The following is a 25364-nucleotide window of genomic DNA, read 5'->3' as shown; positions in this document are numbered from 1 at the left end:
ACCCTCCCCTCTCCAAAAAAGGTATTTCTTTCAGGCTGCTTCTAGGTCATAAAATTTTAGATATGAGATTGTGTTCTGTTGTGAGGCAAGAGTTGTGTTATGCCAGCTTTTCACTCTTTTGGAGGTGAAATTTGTATAGGAAAAAGTAAGGTTTGCCCCTACCCCATTTCAACTTATCTTGACTACAGTATGTAATTTAGCCTTATAGGCTCCAATAAACCCTTAAAGTCCTAATAGAAAGCACAGCTAGCTTAGGGAGAGAACAAAAACAAAAAACCCACCCAAATAGAAGTCAGGGGAAAAAGTGTTATCTGCTAATACTTACCAGGAGTGTGTCTAAACTACAGGGAGCTACTAGAGGAGCTGTACACTGAATCCAGCTGAATAGCAGTTCACTATTACTCCATTAAATGGATTAACAATTTGTTCAAAAATAGAAACAATAAAACTAATATTTGTGGGTGAATTCCTATTGCAATTAGTGATGCTCAGTACAATGAGCACTTTACACAAAGCTAGCTGTTGGGTGTCTTCAGTGGTTATTTTGCTCATGCTCTTGCAGAAGTGGGCAACAAGACTAAGATTTCGGATTTCAGACTGATTTATTAAAACCATTTTTATTCAACAAAAGACATACATATTTACCAGTCTAACGTTCTAATGAGTTACAGATTGTTTCACGCTATTGCTTATGTCTAAACTTTACACAATGAAACCCCTAGCTCTACAGTGACCATCTTCCATCCAATGAAGACCAGGTTCCTTGTTTTTCCTATGTGTTGGTTTTGTGCCAAGAGTTAAAAGTGAAAATGTTAACAATACAAGAGCCCAGTGAGTTTAGTATTTGTTAAAGGTAACTGACACAGCTGGAGATGGAAGTCCATCAGAATGTGGGAGCATATGCAGTCACAAACAAGTTCTCAATCTGTCTGTGTGAATCCTGACCAGAGAGAGACTTCTAGGGCAAGATGTTTTAGTCACGGACCTCCAAGCCTGTCAGTTACATTGTCAATTGTGGTTTATGTGGCATGGCTCCTACCAGGAACTGGCAAGGGACCAACTTGGCAAGCTGGATTTCACATCCATTCTGTGGTTTTAAGGAGCCACATGTGAAACAAGACAACATAAATGACTAGTCTCATATAGTGCTCCTTCCATCAGTAAGCACGTGAACAAAACGTGAGAAGGATTTTATACAGTAAACTAAAACTCATGTGCAGTCAACATGGTAAGTAAAAAACTTTATTTCTTGAATTAAATATCTGTTACTCCGTTGAACGTGTTACTTGTACTAAATGGCCATAAAGACAGATTTTTAAATAATTTGCTTTTAGTATTTTGTTCTTTTAAAAAGCCAACGGCTTAGACAAACTAGGAAGTGATGTGCCAAATATTTCCCTGGGCCCCAATGTGAAGCAGGCTTTGACAAGAGAGCCTTTCCAGTGCAGTCATCCGTAGCTCCCTGTGAGAGAGGTTATAACCTAGCATTGTTTTTTTTAAAAATACCTACGAAAGCCTTTCCCTAAGGGCTCTTACTATACCCATCATTGTGCCACCTTCATCTTCTGAGTTTATAATGTACAAATGGCCCCTTGAATCTTCTATGCAGCATTTAGCTTTTCCAGCAAGTTAACGGGATTGTTTTAAAACCAAGAGCAGGTTAGCACTTGTTCTTGTTGCCTGCAATAGAGACGCTGTAGTGAGCTTCCTGTAAATATTTCTACTACTGTAAATGAACATTAACTCCACATTCACATATTATTAAATACATTAATTTCTACTACTAAGTTATGGCTCTGCATTTCCCCACATGGAATGAGTAGTTTATATAATGTGAAGTCTTGTTTGGGCTATATTTGAGGGATAATTATAGGCAAGTAAGGTCACTTTACCCATGATCTCAGCCAGTGATACTCAGACTTCAGAAGCCAAATTAGCAATCAACATTACCCAAAAGAGCCATAGTACTGTGAATTCATGGTTTCATTTATTTTTATATATAAAATATAATCTCACACTACTCAGAGTAAAGTAACTGTCCAAGTATTATTTTATCAATTATAATTGGTTAACACAGTAAAAGTATCCTGATAAAATAGATATTTTTAAAAATCATTAACCAAATACCATGTGCTGCAAATAGCCACAAGAGACCCATGTGAGCCTCAATTTGAGTATCACTGATCTCAACTAAACATCCAAACTTACCTTCTTTTAAAGGAGTTTTGGGAGCAACATTTTCTTTGCTATCATGTTGGAAAGCTTTAGACGGATCAAAACTCCTGATGCCCTGAATGTCATGCAGTTTCTCCTGAAGCTCTCTCTGCCCTTGTTTTTCCTTAGCTAGCTGAGCACGCAGTTTTGAAACCTCCTGAAGTAGTAAACATCAAAAGTTTAGTACAAGTCTGAGATCAGCACATGATGAAGGAAGCATGCATGAGTCAGTCATGCATAAAGTTTGCCGAGAGAAGTCTGTAATAGAAAACTGAAAGACAAAGCTTTAGGATGGCTGGAAACTTTATTACTTACATCTGACTCAAAAGCATACCACTCCAGAAGCAATAGTCTATTAGTTTCTCTTAGCACCAGATTCAATCTCCTGTTTCTTTGGGAGGCTCTAGCCAATGTGACAATACTTCTAAACTAAACAGAAGCCTTGTTTTATGGGGATCTATTTCCATTTGACCTAGCAATGGGCCAAGTTGAGAGATTTGTCCTCTCCCAGCTATTACCTGGGGAGTCAGATACTACACACTAGTCCAGATGTTGATGCCTGGAGCTGAAAGTTCATTTCAACTCTAGGTTATAGGGAACTGTCCCAGATTCAGAGTTTAAACATTCAAATTACAAGTTCAGATGTTTAGCGTCATCATATACTTTCTTAACCAATGGTGATGGTGTATTATGTCCAGCCACTAAGCAAGTGTCAGACTTGTCAGTTGACAAACCTGTTTGAGTTGGGCATTCTCATCTTTCAGCTTCATAACATGTTTGATTTTCTGCCTCTGATTCTGATGGCCCAATAGTTTAGCATATGCATCACTTAATTTGTTCAGTTCTTCTTGGGCTGCACCATGTTCGTTCACAAGAGCATTCTTCTCTGCCTCAAATGCATCAAGTTGTTGCTGAAATAGAATTTGAGTAAATCTTTCAGGTAAGAACACGAACAATCACTGCCTATTCCTTTAATAAGAGGAATAAAATGTTGGAGCATAGCTAGTTAGTTCCTCTTAAAGCTAAAACATAAGAAACCTATTATGGGGAAGAAATAATAGTTGCCTAAATTAGGACATTGGAATTCATATGTAAGCCTTAGTGCCAAAAAGAAATAAATTGCATAGTACCATCTTTTAAGTTGATTCCAATTCTTAGTAGTTGAGTGTGGACCAACTGAGGCTGAATCTTACATTTCTAGGTTTTTTTTTGTTTGTTGCCTTTTTTTTTTTTTTTTTTTTTTTTTTTTTTTTTTTTTTTTTTTTAAAAGCAAGTGTTCAGCACGGAGACAGACTAACCTGAAAAGGCTTAGTTTTGTTGTGTAAGTCTTCGTACAAAGCACGCCAGGTTTGTATCTCTTCTTTAAAGCCAGCAGCCAATTTTTCATCTATGGCTTTCCTGAACAGAAATACATGAGCACAATTTCTTTATATTTATGATGGTTTTTAACATCACGTGTTTGTGACGGAAGGTTTTCCAAACTCACACTAGGTCATATATATTCCCATTACTAACACTTGTCAGCAATCTCAAGTCAGTCACCTTGTTCTTTCAACTTCAAGCTGTTTCTTCAAGTCTTCAGTTTGCTCTTTCAGTTTTGTCTGAAGTGTAGTCATCTGTGCAAAGCAGGATTCCTTGATACTTTTTATTTCTGCTTCTTTTAGCGCTAGCTTTGTCTGGGCATCTAGAAGCATCCTGGGGAGGGGAAGATTAAAAAAATAAAAATAAAAAAAAATAGATGTTACTTCATTAAATATTTGGAGAGTTTAGGCTTTAGTCAGCAGTACGTAAAGCTTGCAGCATTCCAGCTTCTATTATCAGTATACTTACAGAAAGAATGGTTGGACTGAAACAACAAGGAGCAACATTGCATAAGGAAGCCAAAAGAATGATACCAAGCAGCTGCTGTCAGATTAAGCCTACATTACTTGTAATCTTTCAGTAGTTCAGTTAGTATCACCATCTGTGCAAGGAAAACTTCTGTAGAGTTTATTCATCTGTCCGATGATGATTGTTTTGTCGCACTAAGTTAATTCAAGGGATTTATGTCTTATTCTACTAGTTATCTGACACAGATCCCCCACATTGTCCCTATTAATGGGCTACCCACTCAAGCTATTTGCAGAGGGACATGTCTCATGCCTACACACCTGCAAAGCAAGACTGAACAAGTGTAATTGACCAATTAATGGAAGCAATATAAGCTTGGACTCCTGAATGAGAAGAACCCTTAAATAAATCCAGCAGGAATTGCTCACTTTTATCTTAGACATTTCAAGGTGGTGTGAACTTGAAAGTGTTTTAATGAAGCTATTTGTAAGATTCTAAACTGAAGAGTCCATGAGTTCTGCAACATACTATTTATCCAAGCTACAAACTTCACCATACATAGAAATGGCAAAAATCAGTTTTGATGTCAACTGCTCTTTTACAATTTTACCAAGACTTAAAATGCATCATTCACTGGGAAGCTTTTGATTTACTGGACTTATCTTGATGCAGCCTTACATACTGGAGATTGTAAGGTTAAATAAAGTGAACTTGTAACAACTTTCAAAGCCAGATGCTGAAAAACAGTGAACACTGTTTACTGAAGGGGAATTCCTAGATTAAAAAGTAAGAGAAAGGTGGGTAGCACAGATTACATTGTCACAAATGTTTGACCTGAATGGACTTCGTTGTTCGAGATGCCTGCCTTAATTGCAGAACAAGGGCTGTGAAATCTAGTCACACAAGGCCTTTGGAGAGGCAGTAAATGGGATAGAAAGAGAAGACTGAAAGTTCCCTTTTCAGTGTAGCCAATAGCAGGAAGATTGGGGTGACAAGCACTTGCATAAAGAAAGATGGATAGTCCATTAACCAAGTTGATGATGATGGATTTTATTGTGTCACCTTTCTCCCTGGATTGCATATACCAGTGGATTTTGCACAGCAGCTTTTCAACACCCTGCAGCAAAGGGTCTATCCCTCCAATGGAGGGAAAGTTGGTAAACACTAGTTGTCTGGGAGAAATATTCCATGTGGTTTGGGTTAGAATGGCAATCCATAGGCATGTCAGAGGTGCTCCCCCCCCCCCGCCTCCCCGCGCCCACACACACTTTAAAGAATAATCAGATGGTCTATTACCTTGCATATTCTTCTTTTGCCTTGTCTTTAGCATGTTCCAGCTCCCGCAGTAGCTGTTGGGTATCCTGGTCTGCTTTTCTCAGCTCAGATACTTTCTCCCATAGAGAAGAATTGTCCAGTCGGAGACATGCCATTTCTTCAGCCACAGATCCCTTGTAACTAGAAGGAAAAGTTTTAACATCTGTTACTGAGTGAATCTGCATTTTGCAGTGTTTAGTCCTTCTGAAGACAGCAATAATCCATCATAAATGTGTTTGATGCAAGTTGTATTTGAGATCTTCTGTGAATCTGATCAATGTAGAGCCAGAAGGGACCTCAAGGAGGCCAGCCAGTCAATCCTGCCTGAATCCATGTCAGGTATTAGAGACCTCCAAAGACCGTGATTCCACAGGCTCCTTTTTCAGTGTTTAGCTGTCCTTCCATAGAAAGAAAGATTTTCCTAACTATTATGTAACTTAAGTCTCCCTTGCTGCAGATGAAAGATTGCTTCTTGTTCTAACTTCAATTGTTCTCCAAAGCCACGGATCATTGTATTCTTTGTAATAGCTCATTTTATATGTTAAGAGCTACCAGGTTTCTCCCCTCAGCCTTCTCTTCTAGAAGGATTTTTTAATATTTTCCTAAAAGATTTAAGAACACCTGAGCTATTTGTTGCTCTCCTCTGGACTCTTTCCTATTTGTCCACAACTTTCCTAAAGTGGAATGCCCAGAATGGGACAGACTCCAGCTAAGGCCTCATCAGCACAGTAGAGTGGGACAATTATCTCCCAGTCTTGCATACAACACTCTTTGAATACATCCCAGAATTATCTGTTTTTGCAGCAGCATCATATTGACAACTTGTATTTGGTTTGTGATCCACGGTCACACCGAATCTTTCTGCAATATTACTGCTTAGCTAGTTACTCATCAATGCCCAACTGAGAAATGAGTTTTCCTTCCCAAGTGTAGTACTTTGCACTTATCTTGTTGAATTCAGACCAATTCTCAAGATTTGTCAAGGCTGTTTTGAATTCTAATCCTGTCCTCCAGAAGTGCTGGCAACCTCTCCCAGCTTGGTACCCTCTACAAGTTTTATAAGCATACTCCACATTAATAATGGCTCATCAGATACCTACTGGAATAATCAAATTATAAGCAGTTTCTACAATCCTGTTGTATTAAACTTCACTCTGTAATAGTGAAACAGAATCCTGAATCCCTAACCCTCCATTTCTGTCAGAAGTCACCAAGAAGTCAGACATTGCTATATAAAAGGGCATTCAGAGTAAAAACCGTTACATTGCCAGTGCTTTCCTAACTTTTAAAAACAGACAAGCTAAGTGTTCTTGCTATTATAGCCCCTTTTGAGAGAGTTTAAAATTAACTGTTAATCTTGTATTCCAAGATACTTTGCAACATCATGTGCGGTTTCCAGTGATTAAAGCAACAACCTGTGATCAGAAAGTTACATGTCATAATATTCACCTAGCTCTTAAGAGCAAGTTAAGCTGCATGTGTCAATGCACATAGTTCTAGTGTAGTTTTGTTTCAAGAATGACAGTGTTATTTGAAGAATGTTCCACTAACATGAATAATACTGGGTTACAAGTGTATAGTATATATCACAGACACAAGAAGTTGTGTTTTTAGATCTTTCACTCATCTCTTCGTATCTCCCTCCAACAACTCAATTAGATTTACATACCTTTCAAATTCAGCAATACTTTCTCCAAGTTTACGCAACGTGTTGCTGTGCTCTTCTTGCATCTGAACAATGGCTTTGCTGTGTGTTTCATTCGTTCTTTCCAACTCAGCATTCTTCCTGGGGGAGGGGGGTGAACCCATTTTAATATTCCATTCTTGAGGACAAAAACAGTAGTGGTTGCACTGGCCATAGTATGATAGGAAGCTGACAGAGCAAGTCTATTTCCCATGATCCAAACCAATGTGTCTTTCATCAGTACCAACTGGCAAGCGTTAAAGCAGCATTACACTGCCTAACAGTTTTGATTTAAACAACATTTCCTCTCCCAAGTGCTCCAATTTCAGTTTTGTTTGTAGGATGGGATTTTTACCATTGGAGTAAAAGGAATTTGAGTTCAGGGGAGGAGGAAGAAGAGTTGCAAGTAAAGGTGCTTAGCAAGGATTGTCCAATTAAACCAGAAGAAGATTTAACTGCTTTTCTTCCCTGATCCCCACTGCATTTTTTCTTGAGCTAGTTTAGTTCCTCCAGAACCCCAGAGGAAATGCTATCCAGTTGGACTAGTTAAACTAGAGTAGTCTAGATTTTAATCTTCATATGGAGCAGAAATAGTTCTCTTTAGTGCCTGAAAGTCTAAGAGTTTAAATAGAGTACATTTGTGCACAGCACCTTACTTTAGGTACTTATATTGCCTCAGTAAACTGTGTCCACCAGTTCATAAATGACATCTATTAAATTCTGAAATTTGACACCCTAATGTTGGGCACAAAAGTAAAAATGGTAATTAATTTAGACCCATTTGCTGCAGGTAGGTCAAACATGCGGGTTGAACAGCAGCCAACACTGTCATTCTCAAGTTTCTCAGCAACTTGGTATCTGTGTAAAGAGGGATTTAGTTGCTAAAATTTAAGAGCTGCTTTTTTGAAAAAAAAAAGCCTTAGAGCCAAATTGCTAGAGACATGAGTTGCTGGCCACAGCTCAATTTAGCCCTGTGTAGTCTGAGATTTGTTTAACTGAACCTGGGATCATCATCCGCATTTCTAAATTCATTAGAAAGCAAGAGTTATTTTCACAAACCCTTTCAGCTTTGCTTCCATCTGTGCTAGCTCTTCAGCTCTAGACTTGTTGTCTTGTTCCAAGTGCTTTACCAGCTTCTCAGCCTTTTCTTCCTTAATATGAAGTTTATCCAACTCATCCATTGCTGCTTCTAGTTCTTCCTCCAAAAGGTGTCTCTCTTTTGTCACTTCTTCTTGAAACTCTAGTAGCTTTTGATGCATGGAAGTGGAAAGTTCCTGCAGGCACCGATAACAAACAAACAGAGTACCTATTAATAAAGGGATTGTTTAAGTTTACACAGTGATCTTAGTTATGTTTAGCTTTCATGCACAAGAGTAGAGCTGGTCTACATGAGGCTGACCAGCTATTAACTCTTCTACTATAGGTATGCCAGTCAGTTTCGTTGGTATAAACAAGCCCTTACTCGTCAACACATTCACAATAGGTTTAATCTAAACCAGAGCAAGATTTCATAGACTCAGTGGTCAGAAGGGACCATTACGATTATCTAGTCTGACTTCCTGCACAACACAGGCCACAGAACCTCAACCACCCACTCCCATAATAGATCCCTAAGTTAGTTATTGAAGTCCTCAAATCATGGTTTCAATAGCATTTGCTGAGAGATTAGATCAAGTCTGTATTTTCTTTACCTTCTCTTGTTGCAGCTGAGAACAGATCTCTTCCTGTTTCTTCTGAAGTTTTTGGTGTTCTTGCTCCTCTACAAGGAGTCTCTTTTTCAAGCTTTCTATTTCAGCATTCATGCTTTCCTCTTTTTCTCTGTTCTCAGTTAAGAGTTTCTCTATGGGAGAAAGTTGTTAATATAATAAAGCTTTGAGGCTAGAGTAATTAAGAGCTGTGCCCCATCTTCATTTCCTTTTTTTAAAATAATTACTTTCCCACAACCTAGGCTGTGGATCTTTTCCTCATCAGAAGACTCTTCCATCACAGGTGACAAGAGGAACCATTAATACTTTACTTCCCTTCACATCACAGGAAGTGGGGCAGAAGGAAGAGCAACCGTCTCCCAGAACAGCTATTGGGATTGTAGAGGGATGTGCAGAGATGTGATTCACCTAGTGGAGTCAAGAGCCAGAAGATACCACAGAATGCAGCAGTGAACTGATAATGCAATGCTGCATTGCTGCCTGGAGAATGGCTCACACCCCAGTAGCCACCATACTAGAATATAGAACTAGAACCAAGTGGAATTTCCAGAACAAACAAGATTCCACAGAGTAAGCTAACTGGTTCAGATAACTCCCCACTCCCATCTGCTGCTGGGTGAAGTTTTTAGTATTAGTTAGTAACAATACTTCTGACTCAAATCGGAGCTAACACACCTCAGTTTTGGCTTGCCTACATTCAATAGTCATGTTACATAAGGTCTAAATGAAATCAATTCGGACATAAAAGGGCCCAGTGACTCAGCCCACAGCCTATAACTTTACCTTTTTCTTCTTCAAGTAACTGGCACCTTTCATTAAGGTCTTTGATTAGTTTAGATACTTCTTCCTCTTTTGTTGTAAAATAATCTTTCAAAGCCATAATGTCCTGGTCCTTTTTCACCATTATCTTCTCCATATGGACAACATCTAGTTTATATTTCTCTACCTGTTCTGAAATTCCACTAAGAAAAAAAAAATCCAGATATCTGTAAGTATTGCAATTTGTTTACATTTACATTTCTTTTGTCCCAATTTGCACCAACATAATGACATGTAACACTAAGATCCCAAGTAGCTAAAAGAGGATTTGTGAAAGATTCATTTCTAGAGATGGAAGAGCTCAGACAGGATATGTTTTAAATGGGCATTGATGGAGAGATCAGGTCTTTATAGTTCATCTTTAAATGCAGCTTTTACTTTGAGCGTTAACTTGAACTGAAGATCGCTTGTGTTAGCTAATCCTCAGATCACCCCTCCTACGGAAATATTCATGGGAAATTTTATGAAATTCTCTCCATTTAGTCCTCTACCTTCCCTGCCCCCCAGCCATTTGGACAGGGTGGGGACTTGCCGTTTTTCCAGAGGAAAGTAGAAACCAGTCTCAGGTCTGGTGTACACTAACCTGGCAATCCAGTGACAGTCGACGGGAATTACGCAAGCTATGCAGAGTAGATTGCATAACTCCCGTTGACTGCTGTGCTTCCCTTCTGCGCGGTGTCTTCACTGCACTGTGTCGATGGGAACACTGTTCCCGTCAACGCAGCACTACGCCACTTGAGGGGGTGGTTTACCAGTGTCGACTTCTGGATTGATCAAGTGGGTCTTCACTGACCACTCAATCGATCGAGATAGGGCTGCAAAGTCGCCGCCATCAGATTGGCCTCAGTATAGACATACCCTCATATTTATACAGGAACTGCACAGATCCAAGAAAATCACCAAAACATCTAGCTCACTGCATGAAGACACAAGGTTCTGCTCAAGGCTCCCCGCAACAAAGTATCCTTGTGTCTCTCTTCAGCCTGACTCCATTTAAGGGCATTTAAGTGGCTTCACAACAAAAAAGTGCTACAGAATTTACTGCAGCCCAATTCCACACAGTGGTATACGGAAGGTCTCCAGCACCCAAGGGCCAAGCCTACATTTGCATGTCCCCCTGCACAGGGCAGGAGGGATCCCAGCACTGCCCCTTCAGCTGCCCCAGGGATGGGGGGCTCTGTACCTGTTGGGGAACATGAGGGGGTGCAAATGCAAGCTTGCATCTGCTGCCTGCCCCCCCCCCCGGCTTACCAGCCACCTGGCTCTCCCACTTCAGCCCTGCACCAGCTTGGGGAGCAGGGCTGGGCCAGCCCTTCTTGATAAGCCGAGGGTGCAGAAGGCCGAGGGGCAGCTGCTCTCACTTCTGCTCCTGCACCTCCCCCACCCCTGTGCACACTGAAGGGCCTGCCTGTCCCTCCCTCCTCCCCCCCAAAGGGAGGTGGGGGGTGGTGGTGAAGCCCTCCCATCTGAGCAGACGCTGGGCTGGAGCTGTGGATAGGTGGGCTGTGGGCCAGCTCTTCACGACAGCCAGGAGGCTCTGTGCCCCTCAGCCTCCTGCACCCCCTGAAGGGCCAGCCTGGCACCCCCCCACCCCTGCAGGCTGGCACCTGGAGGCCTGCCCCCCTCAGTATGCCACCGATTCCACACTAACAATGCTGGCTTCTCCCATACTCGGCATAGGCCTTCTCTATATTGGGATCTGCAATAAACTGTTGTCCCATAAATGCTAGACAGTATCTGTATCTAAGCATCATACCACCAATTTTTGTACAATTCAAATTAGAAATACCACTAAAAGCTTGATCAAGCCTTTACAAACTAAAGGTTAAGTAACACTGGATTTATCAAGTCTAAAATAAAAGTTTATTACCTGAGTTCTGTAATATATTTCAAGAGTTTCTCACCGTCAGAATTTTCTTCAACCTTGTCTCTCTCAGTAGCAGTTCTAAAATAAGAAGTTTTGTTTTAGAACTGTCATGTAAGTGAAGAATCTAGACACTCAAAAAGAACAGCACACACCCAGAGGTTAGTTGTCTGCAGGCAGTTACTTATTAACAGAAAATCTCTATACATCTGTAGGTACCTTAATACTAGCAATCCAACCATGAAGAAGAAAACACCTAGACAACAAGTAATTCAGTACTACACAGTATGAGATTAAGACCAGTTTCTTTATGAATTTGTTAGAATTGCATTTCAGTACATTTTGCAGTTTGCATTTGTCAGTTTCAAATACTGAATGTTTAGCCATTTACACACATGCAGTAAGGAACAAAAAGACAACTTTGAGAGCTCATGCTAACTCTCAGAGTAAGTTAATTGAATCTCTTCCCTACCCAGCCTAGTGGCTCTGTCCTACAATCAAAGAGAGTGGTGGCAAAAGATGCGAGGGTCCCACCCAGTTAGCAACTGCTGCTTCTGGAGCAGCGAGAAGGTTGATTTTTCAGATCCCTCCAAAACTAAAGTAGATTTTTCTGCCTACCTGTGATCTTCATGATTAGGGACACCAGTTGGGAAACACGGCTTTAAAGCCACGCGGCATCTAGCCACCAGTTATACAAAAAAAAAAAAGGCAGCCTTCTACAAAGACTGAAGTTTCTCGAGTCCTGGCCACATTAACAAGTCAATATACTAGTGTCTCCCATGACTAGCTGCACTCTCCAGGAACTATTAGCTGAAGTTTACCAGTAGATTCATCACCAGTTTCATGCATTTTGAGTTTGACAGTAAAAATGAAGTGCAATGTTAGCTCAGGCATTTGACTGAGACACTGAAAAGTGTTCAAAATGTATTTGAGTGTAATTGTGATTCCACTCTCCCTCTCCACATGCTTGAACTCATGGTGGGCTGGGTCACATCTAAGACCATTTTGAAATATGCACTCATGTAGGAAGCAATGGCTTGTGCAGTAAGGTGGACATCTTAAAAACCAAAACCTGTGCTCATGAAGTGCAGTGGTTGTTGATTGGCTTGAGGGTAGAATTTGAGGTCCTGACTGGGACCTCCCTCTGTCCCCTTGTGTGATACCACCTCAAGCTGAGGCACTTGATTTGCAGTCTTTATACAAGAAAAAGCTGGCTCCTAGAAAGACCTTCTCCATAATGGGTATTAGAGCAAGTTGGAGGGAATAACCAGACTATCAGGTCAGGAATGCTCACAACATCCCTGTGAGGCACAGAAGTATTGTTCCCCATTTTGTAGTTGAGTAATGGAGGCATAAGTCTCACTGAAGAGTCTACAGCTAGGCAAGGAACTGAATCCAGCTATCCTGAGTCCTAGTCCAGTGCCTTATCCACTAAACTATCCTTAACATGCTATACATCATAGCTCACTTGAGCTACATTAGTGGTGGGTAACTGGTTGCCTACAATGCACCAATAGATTGTAATGTCGCAGATCAGCTCAATCTTTCATGATCCAATCCGCAGCCAAAAAGGTTTTTTTTTTTTTTTTTTTTTTGGGGGGGGGGGGGGGGAACCACCAAAACAAAAACACCCCCCCAAGGTTGACTGATTTTAATTTCAGACACAACTGGATGAACTATTCTGTCTTTCTGCAAATAGGCAGACACTAAGGGGCAGTTTCATGTATAGGTTTAAGAGGTGCCTCATGTAACAGGGCTTAAACCTGATTTGCATTAGTTTCTTCCTACACTAGATTCCACTAGCAAGCTCCCATCAACTCACTGTTTAGTATTCCGCTTCCCCTTAGTATCTGCATTTGCAGACACATTTAGTTTGCCATGATATACTTAACTGTATGGATGTAACAAACAATTCAAGAGTTGGCAATTTATACCTGAGGTAATTCCTCTACTACTTACAGTTTTTCTTCCAGCTGTGCTACTTTTCCTTTGGAATGGATTAGATTCCTGTGGACTACCTGCAGTTTCATTTCCATATCTTCCTGTTTAGCAAGGACATTCTTAAAAAAAAAGTAATTAGTTAATAGCCAAAGCCATAATAGCCATGCATAAAATACAGCCAGCAAGTTACATTCCTATGAAGCACTGTAGCAGGCTCATCCAGTGTCATTTGTCACTGTTACTCAGAATTTACTACTGACAGCAACTGCATTGGGTTGTACCAAATTATGACTTTAGAAAACAAGATGAAAATGAAGTGAGAAAGTGCATCAGGAAACTATTCATGGCAATGAATTTTTACAGAATTAAATGACACTGCATCTTGTTTGCTTTCTAGAGGCAAACAGTCTAACCCCACAGTCTGGGGTCTAGATACAGAACTTGAATGTGAAGCTGTATGATTGAAGATGATCATTTGTATCATGGCTGCTATCACTATTATACTTTGTATAAGATTTGTTGCAGTTGTATATCATGTAAGGTGGCAACAGAAAAGTTATGATCTGTCAAGTCTGATTATCCTGGTTAAATCCATGTATCATCTGTATCCGAAGTTATAAGTATTGGCTATGCATAGGGCCCTACCAATTTCACAGCTGTGAAAAAAATGTGTCTTGGACCGTGAAGTAAGTTGGATCTCCCCAAGCTACTAGGAGCACCCCAGCTGGGGGCTCCTAGTTACTAGCCCTGTCCAGGCTGGGGAGTGACAGGATTTGTCCTTCCCCTGCACAGCCACTTTCATTGGGGGGGGGAGGGGGGAGGAGAAGGGGGAAGAAAAGACAGACAGACCCACCTTCAGAGGCAGCACAGAAGTGAGTGTCTCATTTCTGTGCTGCAGCAGCTCTGGAGCTACCTGCAGCCAGGGGAGGTACCTGGGAGGTGGGTCAGATTCTCTCCCCCACCCCCCAGAGCAACTGTGCAGGGGAAGAGACAGTCCTGGCCCCCCCCTGGCTGGAGCTGGGGCACCCCCCCCCCTCATTTTTCTGGGGGACTCCCAAATTAGCAGTGGCTCCTGGGCATGGACTCTGTGGGTCCATGCATTAATCCACCATTGGCCAGGACTAGCAGCTAGGAGACCCTGGCTGGGACACCCCCAGCAGCACAGGGGAGATCAGACCTATCCCCACAAGCCTCCTCCAACTCCAGGAATCTCTGCAGCTGATGCCTTCCTGTGGAAAGCCCCCCCCAGCTTTGGGACCCTTTTGGGCCAGGACTCTACAGTTACAACATCCTGAAGTTTCAGATCTAAACATCTGAAAGTGTGAAATTGACCAATTTCACTATGGCCATGAAATTGACCAAAAGGCCATTGAAGAAAATCACCACACACAGTAGGCCTTTCCTGTGGATGCCCCTGTGATTCAGTAAGCCATGTAAAGACATCTGATGAGGACATGTGACTTAAGAATTCCTTTTACCATTAACTTATGCTCATGTGACCCTGGATTCCATCTTGGGCCAGTAACTTTCCATGCACATGGCAGAGAATATAAAAGACACCTAAGACATTTCTATTTTGCCTCATTCCTGCTCCGGTTCTCTGGACTGTGGATTTACAACTAAAAGAAGTATTTTGAACTATGGACTGAGGACCTTCCAATCTTCTGGATGTTACCAGAGAAACTTTTGCAAGCCAGCAGTCTATTCCATCACTGCTGTGATCCAGTCTAAGAACACTGAAAATCACTTGTATGTACAAGATTCTTTCATAATTCAAAGACTTATTAATAAGATCTTTCGTTAATAAATTAAGGATAGGATGACAGCATGATATTTGGGTAAGATCCGAGATACATATGAAGCCGGGGGTAAGCATCTGATCCCTTGTCATTAGTCGAGCCTCACATATGAGGAATTGGGTTTTCGGTAACCTCCCACTATCCTAGACCTGTTTGCCTGAATGGGAACCAACAGCTGGAATGTCTAAAGGGGACTGTGTTTGGCTTCTTGTTACCAGTGTGGTGCTACAGAAGTGCTTTTGATACTATTTGGTGAATCTAATTATAGACTAAATAGACCAGTTTTTGCAGATTGTCTGCCCTGTTTCTTGAAATCTGCCCTGAGTGTGGCATTATAGTGTGGTCTAATGACATGGATATTGTCACATCTAGGGATTTCTAGAATCCTTATTATTCGAGTTCTATTCCTGCCTCTGCTGCAGGCTTGTAGTGCAAGCCTGAGGAAGTTGTTTGAGCTCTTTGGCTCACTATTCCCATTTAGCAGATGGAGAAGCTACTTCTGATAGGGAAGTTGGAAGAACCCCTAATCTGCAGTATGATTTGTAATTAGAGGTGTTTCTATTTCAAGCTACCCTGTGGAAACGCTAGTCATCTTGCTTCCAGTTCTGGAAGAGATCCAAGTTCCCATCGTGCTCAATTTCAGTACAATAACCTACCTTATTCTTTGCCTCCATCTTGTTCTTGAATTTAATTAACTCCATGCATAGACTGCTCATTTTTTTCTGTGTGCCATCTTCAGAGAACTTAAACAGAGAGAACAGCAAAGCGTTTAACACACAATTAGTCCTACAAAGAACAGCAGTTCACATATTCATTTAGTAAGGGTCTTTCCACATCCTTAGTACATAGTCTGAATTAATCCTCCCTCCAAAAGAGGGTCTCTCAGACATTTGGGGAGGGGAAGAGTACTTGTGCATTTTGCAGTGGGGGGGACAAATATAGGGTTTATGGTTTTATGGGGCAGGAATCTGAAAGGATGAAAGTCCATAGAGAAACCTGTTAGGTCAAACCAGTTAAAGCTAGAGGAAAAAATCCTGGACCCACCGAAGGCAGCGGCAAAGTTTTCCTAGACTTAAACGGGGACAAGATTTCACCAACTATTTTCCACTGAAGAGCTCTGTCTGTGTACTCTAAAGCAAAACACTGCTTGCATAACATCTTGGTTGATGATTTAGCAGGAAATGTCTCTCTCCTCTCTTTGGAATGCACTGTCTTGGTACAACCCACACAGGCACAAGATGAGAGGATGTTTTGCAGACATTAACAAGCAGCCCAGTCTACATAGGTAAATCCATATTATAGTGCAGTATTACTTCAATTTTGTAATTTAGATTAAACCATGTTATAACTGTGGGAGCAAAGAATTAATCATAAATTGATTAATAGAATGCCTGGCCTGAAACTGGTCATGGAAGGCCTGGCCTGAAGTTGTAGCCTGAAACTGAAATAGAAGCCCCAGGCTAAACCATTAAACAGAATGCCTCAACTGAAATTAGGATAAAGATGTTAAAATCCCACAAGAGGTCTCTAAACCACACCCGAGAGGCAAGTTCTCAGTTATGAGCCTTAAGCCTTTTTGAAGTCTGTGAACAGACTTCACCTGTTTCAATAAAATACCAGTACCTGCCCCTTTGTCTTCCCGGCCCCATAGAAACTCACTCCATACAATTAGCTTTTGAACAAGTATTGTGTCACCCCCCATCTTTGGGAGTTAGCCAGGGTCCCTGAAAACTCCATTGTATACGCAAGTGACTCATTGGGCATTCCTGGGAGGGCGTCTGGTGTGCCCCACTATGCATTGTGATTATACTTAACAGGACAGACAAACTGTTAATCAAATTCCACTATACGATCAACATGTAACTGAACCTAAGCAACCCCTATATAAGTCTTTTGTTTTTGATAGCCAGGTGAAGTTCCAGTGTCCAGCCATGCTGCCTGGACTTCCCTTTTGTGTGTGTGTGTGTGTGTGTGTGTGTGTGTGTGTGTGTGTGTGTGTGTGTGTGTGTGTGTGTGTGTGTGTGTGTGTGTGTGTGTGTGTGTGTGTGTGTGTGTGTGTGTGTGTGTGTGTGTGTGTGTGTGTGTGAATTAGAGTTGGATCGAGTGCAGCTTTAAAGTATAGCAGAGTGATTTTTTTCCTCGACATAACAATGAGGAAATGTGAAAGACAACAGTGCAAAGAGAGTTTAAATTGCCATACAAGTTGTGAAAAAGCCAACCTTTCCTCATTTATAAGTACAGTCTAATGCTCCATTCACACAGGCCTGAGCATTAGTCCTACTGGTCTACCTATCAACCCCAAGCTAAGGGATCAGGTCAACTCTTTTTTTCTTAAGTGTAGAAGACTCAAAACATTCTCTGTTTGTGAACAAGCATGATGTCACCTGCACAGGAAATCACAAAAACCACAGCAAGTCTCTGCTAACTTGATTAAATGAATCCAGGTCTTCTAGACAGGTACCTTTGATTTTAGAAATTCATTAGTTCTTGTTAATTCAAGAAGCTGTTTTTCCAGGGAAGCAACATTGGCGGAGAGAGACGTTTTCTCCCTGACTGCTGCAGTCAGTTTTGCTTCAGACTTCATTAAATCCTCCTCTAGAGCCTGGAGTCTTTTATCCTGCTCTCCACGTTCTCCCACTAATGCACGAATCTAGAAGAAACAAGTTGTTTGAATATTTATTACATTGCTCTAATTCCTAAAATAAGTAACCAACTGAACTTGTATGCCTATTGTTCTCCTGCAACCACAGAGTATGTTTAGTTATAACAACTTTCAACGGTTAGGAAGTCAGGATCCAACCCCCTCAGTGCTGTTACTTGTGGGAAAGGACATGAGAGTGTTATTACAGAAAGTCTTTATCTGACATTAAGTTTTATGGCTTGTGTGTCTTTAGCACTTAACCTGGCTGCTTTTCCCTACTCAGTGCAGTTCATTTCAACTGGGGTACAAGTCAGGATCATCTCAGGGCTGCTCTAACGTGCAGTGTGGGCAAAATTGGCCCTCTGGATTGAGAGCTGAAAAGATACTTATGTCAACTCCCACAGCCTCAACGTCAAAGATACTTATATGAAGCCAGAATATACTTTTAGTGATTAAGGGGAGAAGTTTAACATCCCCAAACTTCAAGTTTGTATTTCTTAATTCCGAAGCTACATCTTCAGCAGGTGAGGGTTACACAGAATACTCCACCAGCTGTCTAGAAAAAGCAGTATCAAAACTCAAGATTCAGTTTCCTCGTTTTCATTCTCTGAGAAATTGGCCCCAGAGTTCATAGCCAGCCTAGAAGGTTCAGCTGAGTACATTAATGGAGTGAGTTAAAATATGAGCGTGTTATAAGAACCTATATGGAACAGACCATGTTTAAATCAAAATTTCATGATTTTTGTACCATGGACAAACCCAATAGTTGGTACATAGTTATTTTGCTTTGGTCATTATACAGAGGTATTCATAAGCTTCAACATGTCAAAATTATTAGCTAACAAAACATGTAACCTAATTCCTTACCTGTGAAGCCAATAGTGGTCACATGATTAAAAACAAAATGAAACATGTTCTTACCTCCTTCTCAAGCATCTTTTGTTTTTTCAGCTCTTTCATAAGGGTTGCATCCTTGAGATAGGAGAAAAACATGTAAGGGTTACACTATGAGAATGAAGGCACAAAAACTAAGTACTAAAAGGTGTTCACTTACGGCAGGTCATTCCATTGCAGGGTTTCTTGAAAGTTACCAATAAAATAAACTGCAACTATGACACACATGCTACTGGACTAATTTGAACTAATATGATGAATCAAGGAATTTTATATTGATTTAATGTAATATAATACTGAAAGCCTAAAATTGAAGTTATTACCAAGACTTTCTATTACTTCACAAGCACTTAACTTACTAGCCCAAAACGTGCAGGTTTTTCTTGGTTTTTAAACCCTGCATTCAAATACCCCATCTCGCCCTCTCAAGCTACAAATATTTAATTGACTTTCACATACTAAGTGTATTCTGCCCTCTCTCTTCACAGGACTTAACTGATGACATCTCTCTCCCCACAAACGTCTTTGGCATTTGGGGCCCTCAGCTTCTCATTTCCACCTATCTGGGCTTTTCACTTTTTCCATGGGAGAGGCAGTAGAGGCTCAATAGCTGCTCAGCACGCAAGCGCTCTCTCCTCCTCCCCAGAAAGAGCAGCACTTGAACTGTCTATTTCCTGCCTCTCCCTTCTCAAGAAAAAGGCATAACCTCTTCAACAAGCAGGCACAGGTAGAGTTTCTATTGACCTCAAGCAAATGTATTATTTCAGGCCTGACTTAGATAGTGTGCCTCCTCCATTCAATCGATCCAAAAGATCGATTATTCGTTTCTTAGTCCTGACAGGACCTGGACACAAAAATGGGTCTTGGGAAAAAAAACCCAATTATCGTACCCAATAGATCAAAATTTGGTGACTACTTTAAATTTAGATATTTAAAACCATGCAGACTAAATTACAGATTTACCCAGAATTAACGATACGACCAAAAAAAAGAGTCTTACTGTTGATCCCAGAGATCTAAATTTTCTTGCAGTTGTGGGAGAACAGTCATTCATGTCATTATTCAAATTCTGTTGATTTCCCATCTCCCCTGTGGAGACAAAGTTTCATCACGCTAATAGGTCAAGATTAAGTGACTATTTGTGTGGAAAGAATACATTTAAGTGAAAAGTAAAAAAAAAAAAATATAGTGTTCTTTGTTAGAATATCAAATCCCAAGACTTGACAAAAATATCTCTTCAACACTGGACACCATCAATAAATAGTCTAGTCAGTTTCCACATACCATGCCATCCATCCTGAGACACACATTCAGGAAATTAAATTATTGCCACTTCATAGCTTACAGTATTGCTCCAACAGTGTGAAGGGGAAAACTGATTATGTGGGCAATTGCATGGAATGCATGAAGTAAACAACAAATATATCCTAATGTTTCAATGAAATAATTCAGTATTACTGGCAGAGGAAGATTCAGATAAGCATACTTTTCAAACTGCTGGCAGCCTTTTAAAATAGAAACCGGAAGTTAATGACCCAACATGAAGCAAAAGCAAAGCACAGAACATAACCTCAAGCACAGAGAAAGGAAGTCAACACAGCAGCATGTCAGCACCAAGGCCGTGTTTACGCTATAGCTGCAGAAGTGCTGCAGCTGTGCTGATGGAAGGAGTTTTCTGTGTAGTTAATCCACCTCTCCAAGGAGGTGGAAACTAGGTTAACAGAAGATTTTTTTTTCCAGCTACACTGGGGTTAGGTTGACATTAATATGTTGCTTAGGATGCAAAATTTCTCAGCAGCCCTGAACAATGTAGCTAAGTTGATCTAAGTTGTAAACAAAGGCCTTTTGTAAGCATAGTCCAAGCCTTTGTTTCAGCATTGCAAGCTCTTTGAAACGTTGTAATTTGCAAACTTGTCAAGTTGTAGGGCTACTTACCTTTCTGCTTTCTAAACTGTCGGGATTTCTGCTTTTTAAACCGTCGGGATTTGCCAAAGGACACAGGTCCTTTCAATGGCTCTGAAGATTTGACTTCATAGGACCCTGGTGATGGGGCACAAGCTAGAAATGAGGGAATGAGATGTTCAGCAAAGGAGAGAACACTAGTTATGAGAATCTGAAAGAAGAGAATTCTATTTATGGACTGGTTGCCACCAGGGTATTCAAACATCTCCCAGTTTTTAAATCTGCTGAGAAAAGTCTTCTGGGATTCAATCCCTCTTCTGCCCAAGAGGTATCCAAATAAAAAAGAAGGAGTACAAGACAGACATAACTTGTCCAAGTGTTCTGCAGATCATAGCAGAGTTATGTCCATAGCAGAGCATTTTTTCCAGTTTGTGTAGTGGACTACCACCATAAACTAGCTTTATGGTCAGTCCTGAATACTGCAGAAAGATTTAACATTAGTGTCAGGGATGCATTGAAGTCTCTATACCAGTAACTATTTAAATAAAAAAAGCAGTTAGAAAAACCATCTTGTTCCTTTAAGGCTGGCTCAGTCCTATTTCAACACTCTTTTGATGGCATAAACTTTTAAAAGTCAGTCCTTCCACTTTAAAAAGGGAGGCACCTTTGAACGCAGCCATTTTACAGTTCCTGACACTTGAAAATGCTGCCAAGTGCAGGCAGTTTTAAAAAGCTGGTTGGGGTGGGGGAGAGGGGGAGAAGAGGAAGAGTCTTTGTAGGGAAACAGGAAAGACAGGACAACCCATGGGCATGGATTCATCATAGCTTTATGCTTATAGTTGGCAATATCCTGCTCTGGGTGGTCTCAGAATCTGGCAAGCTACTTTAAGCAAGTGTGTATCAACTTGCTTCAGGTTCCAAGGCAGACTTACTGGCACAGAGGTCAGGGATTGAACAGATATGAATTGCCACCCTCTAACCTCTCCAGATGGATGTTGGTGGGACTGCATACATATGCAGTCACTGAGAAAACACTCATTGTGAAAGGAAGTTCTTCAGTGAATTTCTTAAAGCTATGTATGAAAACATCCACCAGTTAGGATTTTGTGGAGATCATCTTTGCTTTTTATATCTTGTATTAAGTTGTTAACCCCCACCGCAAATCCTTCTAAGTGGGTTCCCCTTTTTGTTAGTGAGTGGCCTGTATCTGTAATTCCATTTCAAGAAGAAATGAGATTCCACTGTAAAAGGAGTACTAGACACAATTACAGTGACCTTTGGTTGAATGGAAATTGTATTACTTGAAATGTGTTATTAGCACTGAATATTGAGCACCCCTGCTTCATGCCCTTTACTAGGAAGCCAAAAAAAAAAAAAAAAAAAAAAAAAAAGGATGGAAGGACTGCTCAGGGATGGATGTGATTTACAACACAAGTCCTTAATTTTTTTCCATAGCTTGGACCACTTCCCCTCCCACATGTTATAACATTTGTAGCAACTGTAACAGTTGCCTAAACAAGGAGGAAGGGTATTTTAGCAATCTCAAAAAAAAAAAAAAAAAAAAAAAAAAAAAAAAAAGCCAATTCAAGAAGCATAAAAGTTTGGGAACCCAGAGATACATGAAGCAAGTGCCTGGATATGGAAAAGAAATGCAATGGAATTGGTGGAAAGATCAGAATAAAGGTTTTCACAAGACCTTAGTACCACTGTAGAACACCAGGTATCCTACCCACTGGGCTAGTTGTATCAGCCAATTAGAGAAATACCAAGGTTGTTTATGCCCTAAAATTTAGGTTTTATTAATTAGTCTGTTTCATAGAAATTAAAGCCAGAGGGAACCACAGATCATCTGTCTGACCTCTTGTAAATCTCAAGCCATAACATTCCAGATACTCCTAAATTGAATCTTGTCATGCTGGCTGGATTAGGGAGGAGGGGGGGGCATTTATTATATTAACATCAGTATGTCAAAATCATAATAATTCATGCAAGATATGCCATGTCAGGTACTGTTAGAAAGGCCAAACGTGCTAAGTAAGAGGATAATGTTTATATTCATGTGTAATGGAAGTTATGGATATGTTAGTATCTATATTTCAATTTGTACTGTGTGTCTGGGTGACACCCCAGACAGGATTGCTGCAGCTCAAGCACCTGCTTAATGGCCCATTAAGAAATTCACAGGTACAAGGGGTCCAGGGGGAGAAGTCAGGGATATACCTGATGAATCGTCAGGACTTACTCATTTCCACAGGCAGCATGGCAAAGGCCAAAGGACATAAAAAGCAGCTGCACGACATCCATTTTGTTTTCAATCTTCAGCCTACCTCTGGATCAACTCATCTACAACTGAACTGAAGCTGTGAAACAAAGCACCGAGACCCATCCAGGTAATGGATGTATACCAGAGGGACTGTACAACTCCCACAATTCTATTAGAAACCAGATATATATGGACTTTCAAATCAATTGTATGTGTCTGATTGCTTTACCTGACATGGCATCTCTCACATGAATTATGATTCTGACATATTATGTTAAACATAATAAATGCCCCCTCCCCCCCAATCCAGCCAACGTCACACCCCCAATGCGAGATTGGTGTAGCAAGGAGTAATCAGAGCTCCTGAATACACCTCAAGGGCACCCCCAATCCAGCCAGCATCACAGGGGGCTGTATATATTTTTATTTTGGCTTCTTGATAACGAGTGTGGGGAATCAGAAGCACTGTTTGTGGATGGTTGGGAAGTCTGACTTTAGTGTCACCCACCAGTGTCTGGAGAATCTGCTCTCCTTTTACAGCCTGCCCTGACCGTGGCATTTTCAAGGCTACCCTAGGCACGGATGGGTAACAAATCTAAACTTTATTTAGACTAAAGCAAATTTAGTCCTCAGGAAACTAAACAGTTGTGTGCCACAGGGAGCGAGCCAAAAAGAGAGGTGCCAGCAATGCCTGGAAATTGGTTAAGCGATGATCCTAGCAGGCAATCCCTGCCTAAAGGGAAAGAGGACCTTCCCACCAAAATGTTCCTCCATATCTGACCTACTGATCCTGAACTAGACATACCAGCCAGGCATCTAAGAAATAATTCTTTGTACTCTCTCAGACTAGCAGTTCACTTTGGCCACAGCTGGAGTCAGGACACAGGACATCAGTCGGTCAAATCACTGATGCTTCTGAGGAAAAGGGGACAGGACCCCCCCCCCAAAAAAAACCAAAACCCCACCTGCCCACCCACACCCGTTGCCAATTATAGGGGAGGGGGGACAAATTTCTCTCCTGATCCCCGCAGGCAACTGGCTAAAGTATGAGAGTTGATTAATAGAGCTGCAAGTGTTAGGAGCCTACTGAAGGCAAGGGAAGAAATCCAGTTCTCTCCATGAGGGGGATGAAAAAGGGGTTCACAGATTCAGATTTCAAGACCAAGAAGGGATTTCAAGACCATCCAGCCAAACCCCTCACATGCATGCAGTCCATAGAATTTATCCCCAAAATTAGATTAAACCCTGTATTTTTAGAAAGGCATCACAAGTCAAACTCAACATCCTTTCAGTTTCACGACTGACTGGAAGCCATGGACAAGGAAGACAGTGACACTTTTAGTGTCCAAAGCAGTGTTTCTCAACTTGTGGCCCACTCTGTACACAGCTGTGGCCCATGTGACATCCTCAGGGCCATACAGGTAATATTGGATGCAGCCCACGATAGTAGATAGGTTGACAACCACACTAAAGTGGCACACAGAATATTAACAGAAGTCCTTGTCAAGTACACTTGTGACATACCCACATACTGCACTACCTGTGTGCCCTGTACTAGGGGCAAGTGAGGCCATTTACATTTCCACGAAGAAACCAAAGCAGCTTCAGGAAGAAGTTGAGTAGTCAGGCCAAAGCCCAGTGCATGCGATTTCATTGCTCACAGTCTACAGAGGACGTATGCAAGGAGATGCACTGTTGCCCACAAGCATAACCTTGCTAGCTTATTGAAGTAAGTCTGACCAACTGGCTGCATTAGCGGTGGCAAAAACCCAAGAATAGCACTGGTGACCTGACAGGCGTTTTAGCATCACACAGACGGGACAAACTTTGATCTCAGGCTCTAGACCGGGGACAGCTGCCGCCTGGACGCTACCACTCACAGCGCTTGGAACCGCGCGTTTTCCGGCACAACGCCGGCTCCCACGAGTTATCGTTAGAGGGCACAAAGGTAAGGCACAAGGTAAGGGTGCCTGGAAGCGCCTCGGGGACGCATAACTCAGCTTCAGCCCGGCCGAGCAGCTGCAGCAAGGCCTAGGGGAGGTCTCAGGAATATCACCAAACCCAGGCCCTCGCTCATCGCCTCCCCCCGCGAGGCACAGAGCATCTTTAATTCTACCGCCCCCACCCACGCCCTGGCCGCACTCTCCCATCAAGGGCCACTGAACGTCTCTGGTTACCCAGCGGCGGCGCGGCGCGGCGCCCCGCCAGATCCGCCCTCAGACTGTCCAGGGCGCGAAGCGCGAGCCCCACGCCTATACACTTACCGGTAACCTCGTTAAAGCGCTTGAAGGGAGCCTTGGGAAAGGCCATAGCTGCAAACCCCGCTACTCTCGGTCCCTACGATGACTACTGACTTTTCCTTCACTCAATTCAAACTGCCAACCGCCTTCTTAACACGTCCCCGATAGCCAATCACACAACACCGTCCGCAAGCCTTTAAAACCATTCAGCCAATCACCGCTTCTGTCTGGAGCATGCGCACCAAGGCCAACG

General features: G+C 41.6%; 1 protein-coding gene across 2 annotated transcripts; it reads right to left on the bottom strand.

Moving 5' to 3' along the window:
* Positions 1-598: 598 nt before the first annotated feature.
* Positions 599-25295, bottom strand: HMMR (hyaluronan mediated motility receptor). Of its 2 annotated transcripts, XM_067566642.1 has the most exons (18): positions 25136-25295; positions 20642-20764; positions 19707-19795; positions 18734-18784; positions 17633-17821; positions 15828-15914; positions 13391-13491; positions 11438-11512; positions 9532-9710; positions 8734-8882; positions 8102-8316; positions 7028-7144; positions 5341-5499; positions 3757-3909; positions 3513-3612; positions 2949-3125; positions 2209-2371; positions 599-1680 (listed from the first exon to the last, which is right to left on the bottom strand). In XM_067566642.1, exons 1-18 carry the CDS (start codon positions 25179-25181, stop codon positions 1661-1663), a joined length of 2193 nt encoding a protein of 730 aa, XP_067422743.1. In that variant the 5' UTR covers positions 25182-25295; the 3' UTR covers positions 599-1660. The 2 variants fall into 2 exon arrangements, with proteins under 2 accessions (XP_067422743.1, XP_067422744.1); XM_067566643.1 differs by lacking the exon at positions 20642-20764 and having other exon boundaries at positions 25136-25292.
* Between the last annotated feature and the right edge of the window lie 69 nt (positions 25296-25364).

The sequence above is a fragment of the Emydura macquarii genome, unplaced genomic scaffold (assembly GCF_026122565.2).
Source record: "Emydura macquarii macquarii isolate MOO-44397 ecotype Brisbane River unplaced genomic scaffold, CSIRO-AGI_Emac_v2 contig_2768, whole genome shotgun sequence".
NCBI classification, from domain to species: domain Eukaryota; kingdom Metazoa; phylum Chordata; order Testudines; family Chelidae; genus Emydura; species Emydura macquarii.
This window is presented reverse-complemented; position numbering and strand designations above follow the sequence as displayed.

Excerpts from the sequence above, each read along its gene's own strand:
- HMMR (XM_067566642.1), bottom strand. The coding sequence starts at position 25,181 with ATGGCCTTTCCCAAGGCTCCCTTCAAGCGCTTTAACGAGGTTACCG. Across the intron at positions 13,492-15,827 it reads AGATGGAGGCAAAGAATAAG|AATGTCCTTGCTAAACAGGA; the intron begins GTAGGTTATTGT and ends TTTTTTTTTAAG. Across the intron at positions 3,613-3,756 it reads CTTGAAGTTGAAAGAACAAG|GAAAGCCATAGATGAAAAAT; the intron begins GTGACTGACTTG and ends ATTTCTGTTCAG.